The 19034-nt window shown below is 40.7% G+C and overlaps 1 protein-coding gene across 1 annotated transcript in view; it reads left to right on the forward strand.

Annotated features, from left to right (window-relative positions):
- SHROOM3 (shroom family member 3) overlaps positions 1-19034 on the forward strand; it is a 397699-nt gene that overhangs the window by 109940 nt on the left and 268725 nt on the right. Inside the window, exon 2 of the mRNA XM_063458694.1 lies at positions 15788-15942. Within this exon, the coding sequence (XP_063314764.1) occupies positions 15788-15942 (155 nt within the window). The remainder of the gene's footprint in view (positions 1-15787; positions 15943-19034) is intronic.

Genomic DNA, 19034 nt, shown 5'->3' on the forward strand with positions numbered 1-19034 from the left:
GTAAGCTGTTTTTAGATATACCCCAATGACAATGCCTAATGAAATGCATGCATGTTTTTTACTGAGGTATATATAACTAAATAGTGATTTTTTTTTTGGGGGGGGGGGGGGGGGGGGGAGGAGGGATGTGTATTATTTGTGACAGCAGGGAAGGCAAGTACATGGGTTTTGCAGTGTGATTCCCACTGTACAACATCGAAGAGGCAATTTCATGGCCTGAGATTGATTTTCTACCAGCAAAGTTAATGATGTTCATCAGGTGTATTACAATATCAACTAGTCTTAGCATCTGTCTGCCCGTCTTGACTGCTGTCTAGATGACTGTACCACCCACCCGGTGCCCCCCTTTCCCAATGACACACAGAGACCGTATAAAGTTGGGTAAGGGCATCGGCCACAGCTTTATTAATTTTCCATGCCAGCAACATAAATACTGTCAGCTGTTGGGGTGATTGCCCAACAGACAGGTCTATCCCCACAAACCATGAGTCCATGAGCAGCCTGCCTCCGCCATCAGCTCCCAACAGGCTGCGACTCCCCAAGCCTCCTCGGCAACTCCATCACTTCTGCCTGCGCTGGCCAGGACTCCCGCATGCTGTGACAAAACAAGAAAAGACAACCAACAACAAGCACCAGAAACAAAACCCACATTCCTTCAATAACCAAATGTCCTAAGGGCGGGAGGGCGGGAAAGTCAGGATCCCTGCACTTCCAAGAGCTGACTGGTAAGTCCCCTCCCCTCACTGTCCTTATAACTGTCTTCCATCTTAGCAACTATGTATCCATATATCCCCCTCCCATCTGCTCTTCCTTTAAGACTCCTTATCCTAGCCGCAGTCATGTCCCCCCTTCCTTGTCAGTCCAGGGAGGTGTCTATCTATCTAAATTGCACAAATTAGCACTAAATGTCTACAAAGCCAAACTGTTTGGCATAAATACATCTGAATGCATACAACAAAAATATTTTTTCTAAGTGTTATTATTAAGAGATAAATGTAATCCTTAAATTGGAAAAGGTTTACTACACCCAAGAGCATAAACATACATAATCGAATGGATGATTAGTCTTAGATTTTGCTGTTTTTTTTGTTGTTTTTTTATTGTTAAGCCTGCAACAGCTTGATTTGTTCAGTGTATAAAATCCACACACAGTAATAATAGTAATTAGACTGTGAGAGTACATTAGGCTTTCAGTTACATGTACATGCATGAAAGTGCATCAAGGTGTTTAGATAAAAATACATGGACGCATTATGCCTGGAGTTCTTTTACTATGACAATATTTACTTTAAAAGAGTTTTCATTTATGATGTACAAAATCATGGGATATTTTCATCCTAATCCTGCCAAAGCAAGGCGAAACGTGGGAAGCATTGTAACTGGCGTGTGAACCTTTTCAGTAATTATACTACAGTTGCATCAAGATGGAATCAATTAAAAAGGCACCCTTGCACCCATTGTGGTGCACTTTCATGAAAGTGATGAAATTCAAATAAAGGGACTTAATGACAATGTCGGGCAAAAAAAAAAAAAGGGCATTGAAGAGGTGGGAAGCTGGGAAAATTCTCGTGCATGTTTCCAGCTCAATTTTTTGGGAATAAAAAATTGAAATTTCCTGCTCGGTTATAGTGAATAACTATGAGGGACACTTAAACATTGTTCTGTGACATATATGATTATTCAAGGTTATAACAAGAAGTGTTATATGTTTAACTGTTAATGTGCTCCCTCCCCAGAGGATTTTTGTGCACTCCCTGTATTTACAGCTGTGGAAAAATAGCATGCGCCCCTCTGAACACCATAAAACCACTTTGTCATGACAAAAATTACATCGTCCACCTTGCAAATGTATCTTTACATTTCATCTCATCTTATAGTTAGCAAGAGTATTGACATACATTTATTTTTTCAGATTTAGGTTTTGTTTATTTTGTTGTATGTGCATAAACATGGGTGATGGGGAAGGGTACAGAAGGAAGGGGGGAAGGGGGGTAGGGGGTATACATATTTTTCCACATAAACAGTCTTGAGTCGCAGCTCGCAAGTATCAATAACAGTATGCTCTTTCACATGAGGCTATCTAATACATCCGGCACTCCTGTTCTGCATGTCCCATAAATTCAATACTAGCATTGTAGAATTACATCGTGTACCTCACATCTAGTTACATTCACACTTCTATGTATCGGACTGATCAGTGTATGCTTAATGGGTGTCGGCGATATAATACTGTTGTTGTGCCTATATATGGCCGTCCAACTGTTTCTCCCAAAGGCTTGTCCATTGTGCCCATGAGGCTTGGAAGGCCATTCTTTGTGGGGCAGTGGTAATGGACATATATTCGTAAGTATAATATTGGTGTATTTTGGTTAGGAGTTGGGATTTAGACGGGCATTGGGGTTGTTTCCAATGAGTTGCGATAAGATTCCTTACTGCTAGTATGATTAAAGCCAATTTGCGTTTGACATGTTTTGGGGTCATTCTTGGGAATGAAAGGAATAATCCCGTGTGTATGTCTAAGGGAGGTGTTGTGATGTCTATGGACTCCAGTACATTTTGTGCCGCCTTCCAGAGGGGTCTAATCCGTGGACATGTCCACCATATATGCAGCATTGTACCCGTCGCCGCGCTACACCTCCAACAGTGTGGCGGGACGGTTCTGTATATCGTGTGTAGCTTTTGGGGTGTTAGATACCACCTGTAGATCAGTTTTTTGTGGGCTTCAATGTGTGAGTGACATTGTGTGAGGCCTTTCAGTGCCTGCGTGGATGCAAGTATTTCTTCATCAGTTAGCAGTGTTCCCTCGTCTGAGAGCCATTGGGTGACATACGCAGGAGTGTGTGGTGGCATCGATTTTAAGAGTGTATGATAACATAGCGCAAGGGTTTTGGGTTTAGTTGGTGTTTGCCAACATCTGTCATACAGCAGGTCTATTTCTTTGGAACCCATGCTGTTAGCCGCTGGTGTATGTGCTACATGGGATGGGATCACGCTCTGGAGTTGCATGTAGGGAAAGATTGATGAGTTGGACAACTGAAATTCCCTCTGTAAATCTGGGAATGGTTTGATAGTGCTGTTCTGTAAAATTTGGTCCATTGAGGTGATACCCAGTTTCGTCCAGGACTTCATTGAGAGCCAGGGTGATATTGCCCTCAAGGCTGTCAAAGGAGTGCGGGGGTGGAATTTGTGTGTGGCATTCTGTGTGCGCCGTAACATGTCCCACTGAGAGATGGCGAGCAATGTGGTCGGGAAAAGGTTCCCTTTTGTGGGGCGAAGCGACTTAGGAGTCCATAAGATATCTGTTAGAGGTGTTGAGCCTGCTTGGGTTGTTTCCATATCTACCCATTGGAATACACCTTTGGGTGTGTGTAATTTAACCGCGGTTTCTAAGATAGCCGCTTTGTAGTAACTGTATAAATCCGGTAGGCCTACACCTCCATCTGCAGTGCGTTGTTGTAGGAGGCGGCGGGCTAGTCTGGGTTTACGAGATTCCCAGATGTATGAGGATAGGGTCTGTTGGAGCTTTTTAAAGAATGCGAGTGGAGCCTTCAGTTGCAAGAGGCGGAATACGTAGAGCAATTTTGGGAGTAGGGTCATTTTAATGGTGTTTATTCTACCTAACCAAGACAGTTGGACTGGCTTCCATTGGAGGCATATCGACTTACAAAGAGGGAGCAGTGGTTGGTAGTTGTAGCGAAACATGTCATTCGTTGTGGGCGCTATTTTGATTCCTAAGTAGGTAATGTGATCCTTTCTCCAGTCGAAGGTATATGTTTGAGTGAGGTCTCGGATCAAAGAGTGTGGTAGACCTATAGGTAGGGCTTGTGTTTTAGATTGGTTTAGTTTGTAGTATGCGAGTGTGCCATATGTGTCTAATAGTTGTATTAGTGTTGGTAGGGATGTTGGTACATCACTTAATGTTAGGAGAATATCGTCCGCAAACATAGAGAGTTTGTATTCGGTGGAGCCTATCGACATTCCTTTAATATTCGGGTGCTGCCTGATGATGTGTGCCAGGGGTTCCAGGGAGAGGACGAACAACAGGGGAGAGAGGGGGCAGCCCTGCCTAGTTCCATTGGTGATGTTAAGAGGCGTGGATATGAACCCGGCGTTTGCCACCCGTGCTGTGGGGTTATTGTATAGAGCCATTATGCCCGATATGATTGGTAGGGTGAAACCAAACGATTGCAGGACATGCTGCATATAATCCCAGTTGAGCCTATCAAAGGCCTTCTCGGCATCTAGTGCCAGGAGAAGACCCTTGGTTTGGTGGATGTTCGCATGGGCAAGGATATTCAAAATTTTCCTGGTGTTGTCCGAGCCCTGTCTTGTTTTAACAAAGCCAGATTGGTCGTTATGGATTAGTGTAGGGAGGATTTCGGATAGTCTGTTCGCTATTAACTTGGCATAGAGTTTGGTGTCTGTGTTGAGTAAGGAGATTGGCCGAAAATTAGGGCAGTGTGTGGGCGCTTTTCCCGGTTTTGGGAGTGTAGATATGTGAGCTGTCAACATCTCAGGTGGCAGCGATCCCTCAGAGAAGCAGTGGTTAAACAGTGTAGCTATATGTGGGGAGAGGATCGGTGCAAAAGATTGGTAATAGAGATTTGTGTATCCGTCTGGGCCCGGTGCTTTGTGTTTGGGTAGTTGTGCAATAGTTTTTTCTATTTCTTGTATGGTGAATGGTGCAGATAGGGCCTTAATGTCTGCAGGGGTGAGTTTGGGCAGGTTTGCTTTGGTTAAAAAGGCCTGAATAGCGGGGGATTGGGGTGGGGTGATCCCAGGGTCATCCTTAAGGTTATAAAGGGTACTATAGTACGAGGCGAATGCCTCTACTATATCCTGTGGGTCGGTAAGTTTTCGCTTGGAGCTCGTACATAAGTAGGCTATCTTTGAGTGTGCGACACGTGTTTTTATCTGCGCTGCTAGGAGCGCCCCTGCTTTGTTGCCTTGCACGAAAAAGTTATGTTTATAGCGTCTGAGCATAAAAGTCGTTTTTCGTAGTTCCAGGTCGCGGAGTTTGATTTGTAGTGTCAGAATTTGGCGTTGGAGGGATTGTGTTGGGTCCATTTTATTTTTGTGAGTAAGGGTTGTTAGGTCTGAGATTAGAGCGGTATATTCTCTAAGTCGTTCTTTTTTGGCGAAGCTACCTGCTCTAATGAGCAGGCCTCTAATGACCGCTTTGTGCGCTTGCCATATAGTGGAAATGTTCACTTCGGGGGTCATGTTTGTTTGGAAGTAGGAGATCAGGTCTGCTTTTATTTGATCATTAATTTTGGGGTCCGTTAGGAGGCAGTCATTTAGCCGCCATGACCCTTTCCCTGTAGAGGGGAAGTGTTCTTCTAAAGAGATCGTGATCGGTGCATGGTCCGACCAAGTGATCAGGCCTATCTGGGCTGAGAGGACTTTATGCATTGTCGATGCCGGTAGAAGAAATCTGTCAATTCTTGTATAGGTATTGTGTGCTGGGGAGTGAAAGGTGTAGTCTCGTTCTAATGGATGTAGGATTCTCCAGGGATCTAGAAAGTTGTTTTGTAGTATGTGGTTACATAGCGCTGTTGTGGTTTTATTTTGCTTGCGGGCTGACGCAGAGGTGAGTTTGTGGGTTGATGTTGTATCTAATGAGCAGTCTAAAAGGAAATTGGTGTCGCCTCCTAAAATGAGTTCCCCAAATTTATATCTGTTTGTTAAGGCAAAAATATTGTCCATAAATTCCGTTTGATTTGTGTGTGGGCCATAAAAGTTAAGGAGAGTATAAGGCTCATTATTAATGTAGCATTGTATCAAGAGGAATCTCCCTTGTTTATCTCCCACTTTTTTGACTAATGAGAATGCCACAGCTTTGCTGATGAGGATGGAAACACCTCGTTTCTTTTTCTTGTAGCAGGAGTGATAATCGTGGGGGAATGTTGCGGAGTGGAATTTGGGGCGGTTTCCCCACTGAAAGTGGGTTTCTTGGAAGAAAGCGATATGGGATTTGTGTTTTTTCGCTTCTTCTAATGCCAATCTCCTTTTGTGTGGGGAGTTAAGGCCTTTGGTGTTCAAAGATAATATCGTAAGTGTCATTTATATTGGTGGGGCCAGATAGCTATTTGTGAGGCAGGATAACCTGGTTTGAGCCTCGTACTGTGCAGACTTGTATTTGTCTTCAAATATCTCCGTGAGATATGAGGGTTTGTACTCCTAAACGACCCTGTGTGTGGATTTCCAGTTGCGACTCCACAGCCGTGCGCGCTCTTAATCTGAGCCGCATGTGGTAGTGTGTGCTTTATGCAGTTGGGTAGGTGTGTAACCAGGGATGGGTAACAAATACAACGGGTATAGTGAGGTAACTGGGTGGGGGGAACTATGTACAGGTGTCCGTCTCGGCAAGAGCCTTGCGTCTTTAGACGGCAATAACACGGCTCTTTTGAGCCTGGGGGGGGGGTTAGCAAGTATCGAGACATTTGACCCTCTATGTCTGGGCATAATCGGATTTGCCCTGGGTTTCTCCATCTCCCTAGCTGAGGATCGCCCAAGTCCATGTTGCAGTTTCAGTAAGCTGCCTTGAAAGGCGATTCACCCATATGTACATGTAGTTCCCCCTTCTTTTATTTATGTATTTATTTATATATATATATATATATATTGGTTTTTTCATATGTTTGTTTATACATTTGTTTTTTTTTTTTTTTTGTTTTTTTCTTCTTTGGCAGTTTTATTTATTATTTTTCTTATTTATTTTTTTTTTTTTGTATTTTTTTTTTTTTTTGTATTTTTTTTTTTTATATATATATACTAGTTCATTAATGGTGCTTTGCTTGTGTTGTGGGGTAGGGTGGACGTTTGTCACGGGCCCCTTAGTGGGATTAGTGTGTAATGGTCTTAGGCCGCAGCCGATTTTCTCTGGGAGCGTGGGTGGTAGCCTCATTGGCGTCGCCTCAGTGACCGGGGCCCCGGCACTTCGGCGAGGCCTAGTAGGCGAGCGGGAGTGACTCAGAGTGGGTCATGAATATATACATGCATTAAACAAACATTTTGTTAAATATAATTAGAAAACATATAAGAGGTGGAACTAAGATCGGTTCTCGTAAAAGAGAAAGGTGGGTTATCGTGCCCGTTATCGAGTAAACAGGCGCTAGTGTGGACATTGTCACTTAGCTGTAGCGACTGCGTTCCAGTCGCTTTGGACCTTCTGCGGCGGTCTGCGTTGCTCTTTGCGCTCTCCATGTGGGTGTTCTCTCGGCAGAGCAATGTCCCATTCAGCGAGAATCTTTCTGCCGTCGTCTTCATTGGTGATGTGCCGGTCTGTGCCGTTGCGCCTGACAATCAGCCTAGCTGGGAAGCCCCATCTGTAGAGCACATTAGCTTCGCGCAGGGCTCTTGCTATCAGGGAGAGCTCTTTCCTCTTCAGGAGAGTGGATGCAGAAAGGTCAGTGTATAATTGAACCCCTTTGAATTTCTCCGGTAAGATTAGTGCTTGCCTGGATGCTCTCATGATCTTTTCTTTTGTTGTGTAATAATGCAGTTTGGCAATTGCATCTCTGGGTGTTGATGCTGGCAGGGCTTTCGGCTTTGGCAGCCTGTGGATCCGGTCAATGAGGAAATCTGACTGGGTGAGATCGGGGACCAAGTGCTGGAAAAGGTCAGTGGCATAGGCCTGGAGGTCTTGGGGGAGAACCCCCTCTGAGATGCCGCGGAGGCGGATATTGCTGCGCCGGTCCCTATCTTCGTGGTCAGCGACTTTTTCCGTCAGGCGGCTTAGCTGGGTTTGCACGTCTGCATAGGCATCCGCCAGGGTGTTGTGAGCGGAGATGATTTCCTCTGCTTTGTCCTCTAGGCGCGACGTGCGATCTCCGAGCGCCTGGATATCGGCCCTGATGTCTCTCGCCATTCTAGACAGGTCGGCTTGTAAGGAGGTCTGCATGGTTTGTAACATTTTGTGGACCGAGAGGTCCGTAGCTGGAGCCATCGATGGTTCCGAGACTGAGGTGGTGTCGCTGGCGTCAGAGTAGGCCGCTGGTGAGCGCTGCAGGTCGGCGCCATCTTGGGCCTGCGAACGTGGCGTCGTCAGCGCTTGTATTTGCAGCACGGATTGCTTCTGTTTATTTTTTTTGGCAGATTTGGATGCCATTCTTGTGGGAGACCTGATGCAGGTTTAGTTAGTAAATTTGGGCGAAATAAGCTCTATCTATTAGCTGTGGAGGGTCAGTTCATGGAGGAGCTAACAGCTCATGCGACCGTCCGGTTGAGCAGTCAGGCCACGCCCCCCTGACATACATTTATTTTAAATACAAAACTTACTGTGCTGAACTGCCAAACTGATCCATCAAGTAAAAATTACTACTGTACACATGCTCACATCAGTCACATCCAGCCGCCATCTTGGAGTAAGCAGAATCATTATTTGTATACTATCCTTAAGCTCAGATTACTATTTAAATGTTAAAATACGATTAAGAGTCTAAATGGCAATTATCCTCACCATTATCCGGGTTAGTCATTAAAGTGAAAATTATTAGGAATGATGATATTTTTAAAGTGAAATTTAAAGTTTAAAGCCAAAAGAGCTGAATTTAAAATATATTCTCTGTTGTGCTTCCAGTTTAGGTACTTTGGTCTAAATTAAAAAAAAAAAAAAATGAATTATTTTTTTCAATCTCATTTTAACCATTTCAATGCTGTACAACCCTAATTTATATACACGGAATCTTTCACCAAAATAGAATATTGCAAATTCATATGTAATTCAACTATGTTACAAACAGTGAGAGCCACTGACCTGAATCAAGAGTTGCTATGGAGGGTGGGAGCCACCTCCTGGACTGCTCAGTGTGGGTCTCCTTGAAGAATCTTCCCTAAAGATACTATACAATAAGATGACTAAGGAACAGGTCAGGCTGTAAGATGCACTGACCCATGCCGTTAAGCAATTCAGGCACACACTGCACCTCACTGTGCTAGACCTAAACTGTTCTTACATTACGGTTCCTTTATTCAAGCTCAGCATGATTTGTTAAAGGATAATTTGTCCCATTGAGCTGTCAATCCTGGGAACATTCCCGTAGCAGCACTATTTTATAGATCCACAAAATGATTTTGCATTTTATTATAGTTCTATCAGAAATAACTTAGCTATTTTTTTAATATAGACTTGCTAAAAATCATCTTGACTTCTTCAATGATTTGAAGTGGTGATGGTGCTTGGAGTCTGTATGTGCTGCGTTTCGCTTTGAATGCTGCACATACTCAGTTTAACAACTTTGCCGACGGCATTATTGGGATGTAGTAAGAAAGCCCAGAACAAGAGTTGCATGGTGTAATCAGTTAAAGGCACCCTATAGGGTCAGGAACACAAACATGTATTCCTGACCCTATAGGGTTAAAACCACCATCTAGCCACCCTGGTCCCCTCATGCCTCCCTAAAAATAGCAAAATCTTACTTGTATTCAAGTCTGGAGCTGCTAACTCTGGCTCTGTTTCCTTTAGACCTGACCACTGCCTGCTGACATCATCAGAAGTTGTAGCCTGATTCAATCACAATGCTTCCCCATAGGATTGGCTGAGACTGACAAGGAGGCAGATCAGGGGCAGAGCCAACACAATTCAAACACAGCCCTGGCCAATCAGCATCTCCTCATAGAGATTAATTGAATCAATGAATCTCTATGAGGAAAGTTCAGTGTCTGCATGCAGAGGGAGGAGACACTGAATGTTTGGATGCATTTTAGGCACCCATGACCCAGGAAGGATCTCTAACAGCCATCTGAGGAGTGGCCAGTGAAGTTATCACTAGGCTGTAATGTAAACATTGCATTTTCTCTGAAAATACAGTTTTTACAGTAAAAGGCCTGAAGGTAATGATTCTACTCACCAGAACACATTCAATAAGCTGTAGTTGTTCTGGTGACTATAGCGTCCCTTTAAAGTTGTAGAGATACAGCCAAGATAATAAAAGAGATATAGCAGCACAGAGGAACAGGCATCTAATAGCGGGATAGAATAAAATATCCCACAGTAACAGATGGGTAATTCAGGCACACATGTGGTATTACAATATCAACTAGTCTTAGCATCTGTCTGACCGTCTATCTGTCTAAATTGCACAAATTAGCACTAAATATATACAAAGCCAAACTGTTTGGCATAAAATACATTTGAATGCATACAACAAAAATATAATCCTTAAATTGGAAAAGGTTTACTAAACCCAAGAGCATAAACATACATAATCATCTTGGCCAAGCAGAAGAAAATTTCAGGTAAGTAAATTAATGTGTTGGCAATTTCACCAGAATGATGCAAAGATTAATGTTGAACAGGTAACTTAGGCTGACTGCTTCTTTCCCTTTTAGTGATAAACATATATGATTACAGTACGTGCGAAAAATATTAACAGCCACCTTGACGCATCTGTCAGTGTGTTCTTAGCTTGACCAGTGCCAATGCCTGTGTGTTGTGTGCAGTTCTCATTATGTTATGCAATGGAAAAACAGCAGTTACTGGCGTGTAACAATGCCTCTAACTGACAGCTACTGATAACCGCAGCAGACAAAACAGGAGCAAAGTATCTCGTATTAAGTTCCTATGTTTGCAGCACCTGCTAATGAAGCTTGGGTGGAATTTATGGAATGGACTGTTTGTGAAAAGAGTGACCACGGAACAAACAGTTCCCACAATAAGTAAAAAAGGTGTGCTTTTATTTGTACCTCAAGATGCCAATATATCATATTCATCATGACGTAGCAAATCATGATAACATAATGTTACGCACGCTGTGTACTTATTTACTTTGTATGGAAAGGTTTAACAGTGGTTATTTACAGACTTAGGTGTTTCCCTAAGAGCATATTTTATTGATGTTTGTAGTCATCTCTTTTATTACATTAATGTAAAGTAGCATTGTACTTAGAAAGCACTTTTGCCATAAAGCATGGTCACTTTGTAGTCTAGTGGCCATTGTCGACTCTTGCTTTGTGCATACATCTATCTACTGTCTATCATTTATGAGACTTCCACCATGCTTGTATTGCTTCCCAGAAAATATAGCTTCTCTCATTTCAGCAGAATAAAGTATTTTGGAAACAGCAGTCTGTAGCACTTTTTCTTGTGTTGCATATTGAGGAAGCTCATATTATGGAGGAGAGTGTCCGCAAGGAACCATATTCTATAGTGTTAAGGAGTTCTACACCTTGCCCACTATGAATGGATTTTTTTAAACAAAATAAAATTAGCATGCTTAAACTAGATGGTTCCTAACACACCTTAAAGAGAGATCGGAATCCACAGCAAGAACCAAGAAGACACTTCTACAGGAGATCGTACTTGGGGACACTGAAGGCACTTCATCTTATTGAAGTGGTTATAGTGTCTGGTGTCCTCTGGTAGCATCCATTCAGTGTTAAACTGGTTTAATGTTTTTAAGCTAAACGATAGACCCCAGCAGGCTATTCCATCTGTGCTGCTCGGGCTAATAAGGTAGCATTATCTAGAGCAGCAATGGGTGGCAGTGATTGGTTGAGAATATCAGCTGACTGCATTTAGCCTATCACAGCCACCCAATGCAGGTATAAATCATTATAGCTACAAGGACAAGTGCAATCTTTGCGTTAACTTCCAGTGGGGGGCCTGGCTGTGAGAGCCTGGCACCTTTATTTAATTTTCAACTGTTCGAACAATGGCTTAACACTGAATGGATGTACAGTGCCAGGTGATCCCAGGATCTATATCCAATGGAATGAGCTGACATGGTTATAGTGCTTATAGTGTCTCTTTAATCATCAAGATAAAAGAGGATGAAATTCTGGATTTGCCCTGTGGTTATTCACAACACACTTTTTAATAACTTTTTAACAGCCAATAAAATCTGGCACTTATTTAAAGTAAGAAACCAATCTTACAGACAAGCCATCACAAGAAAGTAATAGAACTTATCCCATTTATAAGGAATAATTTGATTACAGTACGTTCAAGTATTCTAGCTTCACAGGAGAAGGGCAAGTATAATGTGATCCGTACAGATATTGAAGGTGATAGCACTAAGCTAGGTAGCATGCTTTGAGAGAAGCCCAGCACTCTCAGTATGTTATAGTCCCACACAGGTTGGCCTTTACTGTACATGTAGCTTAGAATTGTGTTAGATTTCTACTTTTCCCCTACAATAAATTGTCGTGTCAAAATTTCGGCTGTACTCACTTACAGGCAAGTCGAATACACAGGCAGGGTTGTTCATTTGAATGTGAATTATCAGGCTTTCAAGGTAATTTTTCTTTTTTTTTTTTTTTTTTAAATATGGCTAATTTGGCCCAAAATTACAAACCCACTTTGAATTCCTGATAATATACATTAAAGTTAATAACTTTTATGATCTTTCAGAATGTAATTTATTTACACTTTTAGCATGGATTTCTAAATATCTCTGTCTATTACCCACAAAATAACAAAGGCCTATCTTCTTCTTATGATAAATGCCAATTTAATCTGAGCCTGCTATTTGATCTTACACAAAGCGTTTGTTCACCTGACACTGTAACAACATTCCACAAGAGTTATGTAAATTACACCTGACAATTCTCAGAACATCTGATCAGTTGGCTCAACAGGTACACCTGCTTTCCTGTACCTGCAAGTACTGGAGATTTGGCAGGGCAGCAATTGGACTTTTAAAGCACAGGTGTTTTGGTATATTCTAGAAAAAGTGCAGAACTTCAGTACTTCTATTTTAGAGTGATTCTTGAATTAATTTTCTTTTGCTTTGACCTAAATTATGTACTTGGTATACTATAAGGTTAGTGAGTTATTATTCAGTTGTAAAATTAGCTTAGTGATCCCTTCTACAGTATCCACAAAAAAATAGCCTGACAACATCAAAATGCCACTACAAAGTGTTGGTGTTTATCCATTCATCAAACAACAAACTGACTCACATATTATGAGTGTCCTTGCTTAATATTTGTCCATTAGATGACCAAACAAACAGTGCAAAGTCTTCAGGACTCTCGAACAATGAGTGGGGACTGACTCCCTCCTCCTTCCCAGGGAGGACTGGCAATGGGGCAAGATGGCAACTGCCCTCAAGGCCATTGACACACAGGGCTTTGTGCCACAATCTCACTATTCATCTGCTAATTAAAAGCAACTGGAAGTGTGCTGGGCTGTTGTCAACTATCTCAGTGTCAGGCCTCCCAACTGTCCAGAATCCTTGGGACAGTACTAATTTTAATTTTGCTTGCTCATCATTAGATGCACATGTGATATACTAAGGGCACTACGACCAGGGGCAGAGCTCTGTAAAAGTTGTTGCATGGTCTGCCTTGATGGGGCATGTCATCATTAATAATAGTCAGCCTGACATATATGTAACCTAGGCTGACGGTCCTTTTCTTCATGTGGACTTTCTTTGTATTGGCTTGCTCCTTTGAGTGCCTCACCTTGCTAGCCAATCCCCTTTTAGGTAACACCCACATCCTGCATTGCATGCCAACTGAGCTCAGACCAAGAGTTTATATCTGAGGTAGTGGAAGCAGGGAGCCCCCACCCACTCCAGGTAACAATTGAAAACATCTGAAAATAGTTTGACCAATTATACTGGGGAGAGTACTTCAAGGCACTCCTGCCTCCAGTGAGATATAGTGGTTATGGTTTTTTGAGGGTTCCTTTAATTACTAAACATAGATTTGTGGTGACTGGAGGGCAAGCAATTACCATATCACAACAGCTCAGTGTTTAGTGTGAAGTCCCCTGAGTTTGTATGTAATTCCTCCTTATTTGCAGCTTAAGTGCATGTGATGTTAGTTTGGGATGTTTCAGTTTGTAAGATTATGAGTATGCTTTGCATGGATTACTTTCTGTATCATCACGGATAAACTAGCTCTAGAGGAGGAAGTGCAAAGCACTTAGTTCTCACAATTTTCCATATGAATCAGCCAGGCCTACAATATAATCCTTGTCAATGCCAAAAATAGAGCATTGTGTTGTAAGAAAATGCCCAGCCTTTGGGGTGCTCCACAAGATAACTACAACCCGATTAATTAGTCAGCTTTCCATGTATCCAGGGCTCCACTAACTTATAAGTCATTTATCCCTATAATTTTATTATGAAAATCCATAGGATAAACATTTTGAGTATTAATTTAGTTTCTTCTGACACCAGACACATTTTGTGTCATGAGTTGAACACCAGGCAATTGTCTTACATAGCCCCGGCCTCTGTCAGGTGTTGGTCATACAGATGACACCCCATAAAATAGATAGAACTCTAATCATGAGTGATGTTTTATTCTTTTCATTGTTTGAAAGGAGTGGATGGAATTTGGCCTGTGTGAATTTATTAAAAAATTAATATGTTCAACACAAGTGATTTATTTTAGAGTGAACTGTGTAGTAACTAAAACTCTAGTCAATGTTGGATCTTTGTTGGAACTTACATGGTCATAAAAGTCCCTATTATTATATTTAGTGGAGATAGGGTGCCCAAAAGGTAGAACTACAACTCCCATGCTGCTTTGCGTGCCTTTAGGATACCTTTAGAATGGCAAGGCATCATGGAAACTGTAGTTTCAAAACATCTGGGGATCTACCTTTGGGCACCCCTGCCCTAATTCATACCTTTTTTTAGCAGTCTATTTACACCATGTTGTCCAACATATTCCATTGGATAGTTGAACTTCACCCTTTGTTTTTATATTTTGTCTTGCCCATTGGAGTCTTTTTCTAATGCAGAACATGAAAAAATAGCTGCTAATTTACTGGTAGCTGCCAGAAATGTTATTACCTTGTTTTGGTCACAAGATTCTCCTCTGCCTGTATTCAGAGTGCATGCTGTTATTGAAGACATATGGTTGATGAATAAAGTATTGGCTATGTTATACAAAATCTGGTAACCTTGGTCTTTGTGTCCAGGTGTGTCTGTACTTTCAAATGTCTAGCCAAGTAAAGAAAAGTGCATTTTGTTTTGTATTTATTTTATATTCCTCTTTTTTTATTAACTATATTTGTCCTAAATTTGGCTTACTATAAATGAAGTATTATTTGAAAAAAATGTGAACCTGTGCCTTAAAAAAACCTGAAATATGTGCTTGCTGTACTCATAAGATATGTATGAATCCAGTAATGTATTTAAAGCTTTATGCTGTCCTAGGCCCAGTCAAGTTGATTTGCCCCATCCACATTTCTTGTAACTCACACATACGGGTCTAGCAAGCCATGTACATATACAACTAGCCACAGAACACTGTGAAGAAGGTGCATGGCATATGACCACAAACCATTGGGAGATGTTGGTAAAATAGATACATGAAAAGTGTTAAAATACTGTAAGGCAATGTACCTTTTAAATTAATATATATTATTATATAGTGATAGTTTGTGATAGTTTGAATTAATGGGTCTCTGAACTGAACCAGCAGGTGTGACATAGGGCCATCAAAGTAAACATTCAAAAATCCAAATCTGGAAAAATAGACGAAATAGTTCTAAATGCGGCCAAGTAGCTACCAAATGCAAACAAACAGGAAACAAATTCCAGATACCCACAGGCACAGTACAAATTGTGTGTACAAAAAAACTAAAAGTGTACTATTTTCAAAGACATTGATAATAAATGACCACACTAAATATGTCATATGAAGATTTAGAAGATCTGAGTGCTAGAATACATCTTGCAACTCTTAACTGTTCTATTAAATATGATATTCTATTAAATGACATTTAAAGGTTATTATCTGAAGAATGTGACCGCTTTAGTTGTCTGTATGAGAAATCAATCGTATCAATCGTATCAATACTTTCCTATTTCTTTGCTTTATCTAGATTGAAGAGGGAGGGAAAGCCGATGCACTGGAATCCAAGCTTCTGGTGGGAGATGAAGTAGTGAGGATCAATGGTGTGGAGCTCAGTAGCTCCAGAAGAGAAGCCATCTCACTGGTGAAAGGCTCTTACAAGAATCTCTTGCTAATTGTACGAAGGTAGGAATATAATTACATTTCAATCTAGTAATAATTTTCTTCCTACACGCTATCACTGTTCCATGGGATCAGCACAATGTTATACGTAATGACGTTCTTACTTAGCTAGGATTATATTGATTTGATAATCCACCCTGTCCAATTTAAGCATTCACTAATTCATTCGGCTATTTCCCTGATTTTGTATGTTCAAGTTGGTTACTTAATACATAAACAGAATTACAGTAAGAATGAAAGAAACTTGGTTATTTATGGACATCTAATTGTTAAAGTAATTCACCTTGAATTTATTTAGACATGTGTTCAGGGGCAATGGTTGGGGTTTTGAAAGCCAAACTAATACAACCATTTCCAATAAATGCCTGTTCACTGGTATGAGCCCACATGCAATGACCTCTGTGTGAAGATTCGCCAAGTAAATGGGTGATCTCACATGAAGAGCTATATAACTGATCTGTCATTGTAAAAATAAGTAACACCGGGAAGCAAATCATGATTATGAATGTATTTTGGGTACGAAACCTGTGAATTGGCATTAACACTTTCCTACTATGTGTATTATCCTACTGCGAAACCTACAAGCACAACAGCTTTGTTTATTGCGAAATTCCTGTTAATGATTTGATATATAGTTTTTAATGTCCTCTTTGATTTATTGATTTATATGGAATTTATATGATTTATATGCAAATATTATCAGAGTCTACCTTGTGTCACCACTGTATGTGCTTTGCCCACCATCTAATTAATTGCATGGAAACTCTTTGTATAGTGAAATGCTTCAAAGGCTTAGATTTTTACCTTCACCTTCACTGACATGATTTTGGTTTAAATACGAGCAAAGTTATTCACTAAAGTGAGAATTCAAAGTGAATTTCAAATTCAAGGCCAAAAAAGTTAAAAACTGGACAAATTCTCTAAATTCAATCTGAAAGCAAAGTCGGCTTTGCTTTCAGATTGGTTATTATGGCCTTAAATTTGAAATGTGCTTTGAATCCACTTTGAATTCTCACTTTGATAAAAACGCCCTGCAGATGTCAATCCATGGCTTTCCTGATAGTTCTGGGCTAGATATAACATAATGCTGTATTGACCATCTTTGGCAGAAAATTATAGACATTGATCAATGCTGCCCAACAACTGGGGTGAATGTTGAACACCCATAGTTCAAATGCTTTATATTATGTTTAACTTTAAAAAGGAATTGACAGTTCATTGTTCCTACACCTTAACGAGCAATATAGCTTACCATCTCCACACTTATACATTGCGGCGTCTTTGTCAGGCCATGATGCTCACCCATGCATTTATGTGTGCTTGGGCATCTAATGGGGAAATGCTATGTGTGCTTGGAATTTTCTCCAACAGTGCTAAATGTGCACATACTAAACATGTGACTGGGTATACCCAGTAAAGCATGTCAATGACAATATAAAATATAATGAATTTTGTGTTTGTTAGCTGTTAGGTTGTTCTAAAACTGATGGGGTGAGAGTTCCTCTTTAAGTATTGTGTTATGTTATTGCTGAACTTGTGCGTTCTTATTATCCAACTACATTAACACAGGTAGGAGTGTTTTCTTTGGCCTCATATAAATGTTTCTTTGTATCTGATACAATTCACTGATCTGTAACATGGTTAGCACTTTACACTTTAATATTAATAATCTTGGATTTCTATATCTATTTTGTTTATCCCACCCTTTCTTCTTCTATAATTGAACATACGAGAAGCATAAACAAAACTCAGAGAAAGCAGATAGAATAGACCATTTTTTTCATTTCTTTCTCTCTTGTTTTTTCACGCCTTGTTTGTTTGATTTTAGGATTGTTGGAGACACTTCTAAACAGTACTATGTGTCTTATAACTGGTTTGCCCAGTTATAATGGGACTGTGTGTGTTTACCATACAACACACTTCCTGAACTCTTGTGCCATCTGAAAAGTGAGACTTGGTCAGACCCTGTTACAGGCACAGCTGCTCTCTGAGCATTGTTAGATGAAAAAAGAACCTTATTCTTGCTTTTGTGTTTGGACAATCACGCAACATTCCATTTACATTACCTGTGGCAATAGCAGAAACACTGCAGGTTCCGTCTGGTTTCTCTTGGAATCTTTTCATAACTGCCATTGCAAAGAGATGCAAAGTTCTGCTCCTGAATATAAAGTGTCTCCGTATTTTGTCTTCATAATATAGGACAAACTAAGTAATTAATTAACTTAGAAACAATGATGAAAGGATAGCGAAAAAAAAATATTTTGCCCATCTATGGAAAAAAGTTACATGCCCTTTAAAAAAGTATTTGTCCGACAAATGATATAGGAAATCTGTCCCTTGACTACTATTTTGTTTTGTCTAATTGAAATGTTGCGTGGCAGGGTACTAGACATTATGTAGTATCAGTTGCCTTGTAACACTTTAAATGCTCTATAATGTTGCGTAAATGCACATAAAAAACAAAAACAAACGGCAGTTTCCAAAATGCCTGCAGAAAGCAAACTGTATGGCATCCAGCACCCATATGCAATCACCATGCAGAACATACTGTACACAGCATTCATATCCTAAGTAACACTTCATTACATGTAGAATGTACACAAACACGGATATTGCAAAAGCACCTCACCTTTATAACGCCCAGAACATTTGGCACCCTCATGACACCCATGTCATATATAGCATCAATATCATACATGTATTGCACACTTACACACCCAACAAACACTAACAATAAAAAGCAACATAATATATGTAAAATGATGGTCCATGGCACAGATGTCCAAGTACTCGGGTTTCCCCAAACACAGCTGCAGTAACTGCCTAAAGTAGACTACCATCCACATGAAACAGACATGGGGGGATTTATTATTATTATAATGATATTTATAGAGCGCTGTCAAATTCCGCAGTGCTTTACAATGGGTGGGCGAACAGACATGTAGTTGTAACCAGACAAGTTGGACACACAGGAACAGAGGGGTTGAGGTCCCTGCTCAATGAGCTTACATGCTAGAGGGAGTGGGGTAAAATGACACAAAAGGTAAGGATAGTATTAGACTAGTGACAGTTGCAGAAGAGGAATCAGTTGGGAG

Source organism: Pelobates fuscus, chromosome 6 (genome assembly GCF_036172605.1).
Source record: "Pelobates fuscus isolate aPelFus1 chromosome 6, aPelFus1.pri, whole genome shotgun sequence".
Lineage (NCBI taxonomy): Eukaryota > Metazoa > Chordata > Amphibia > Anura > Pelobatidae > Pelobates > Pelobates fuscus.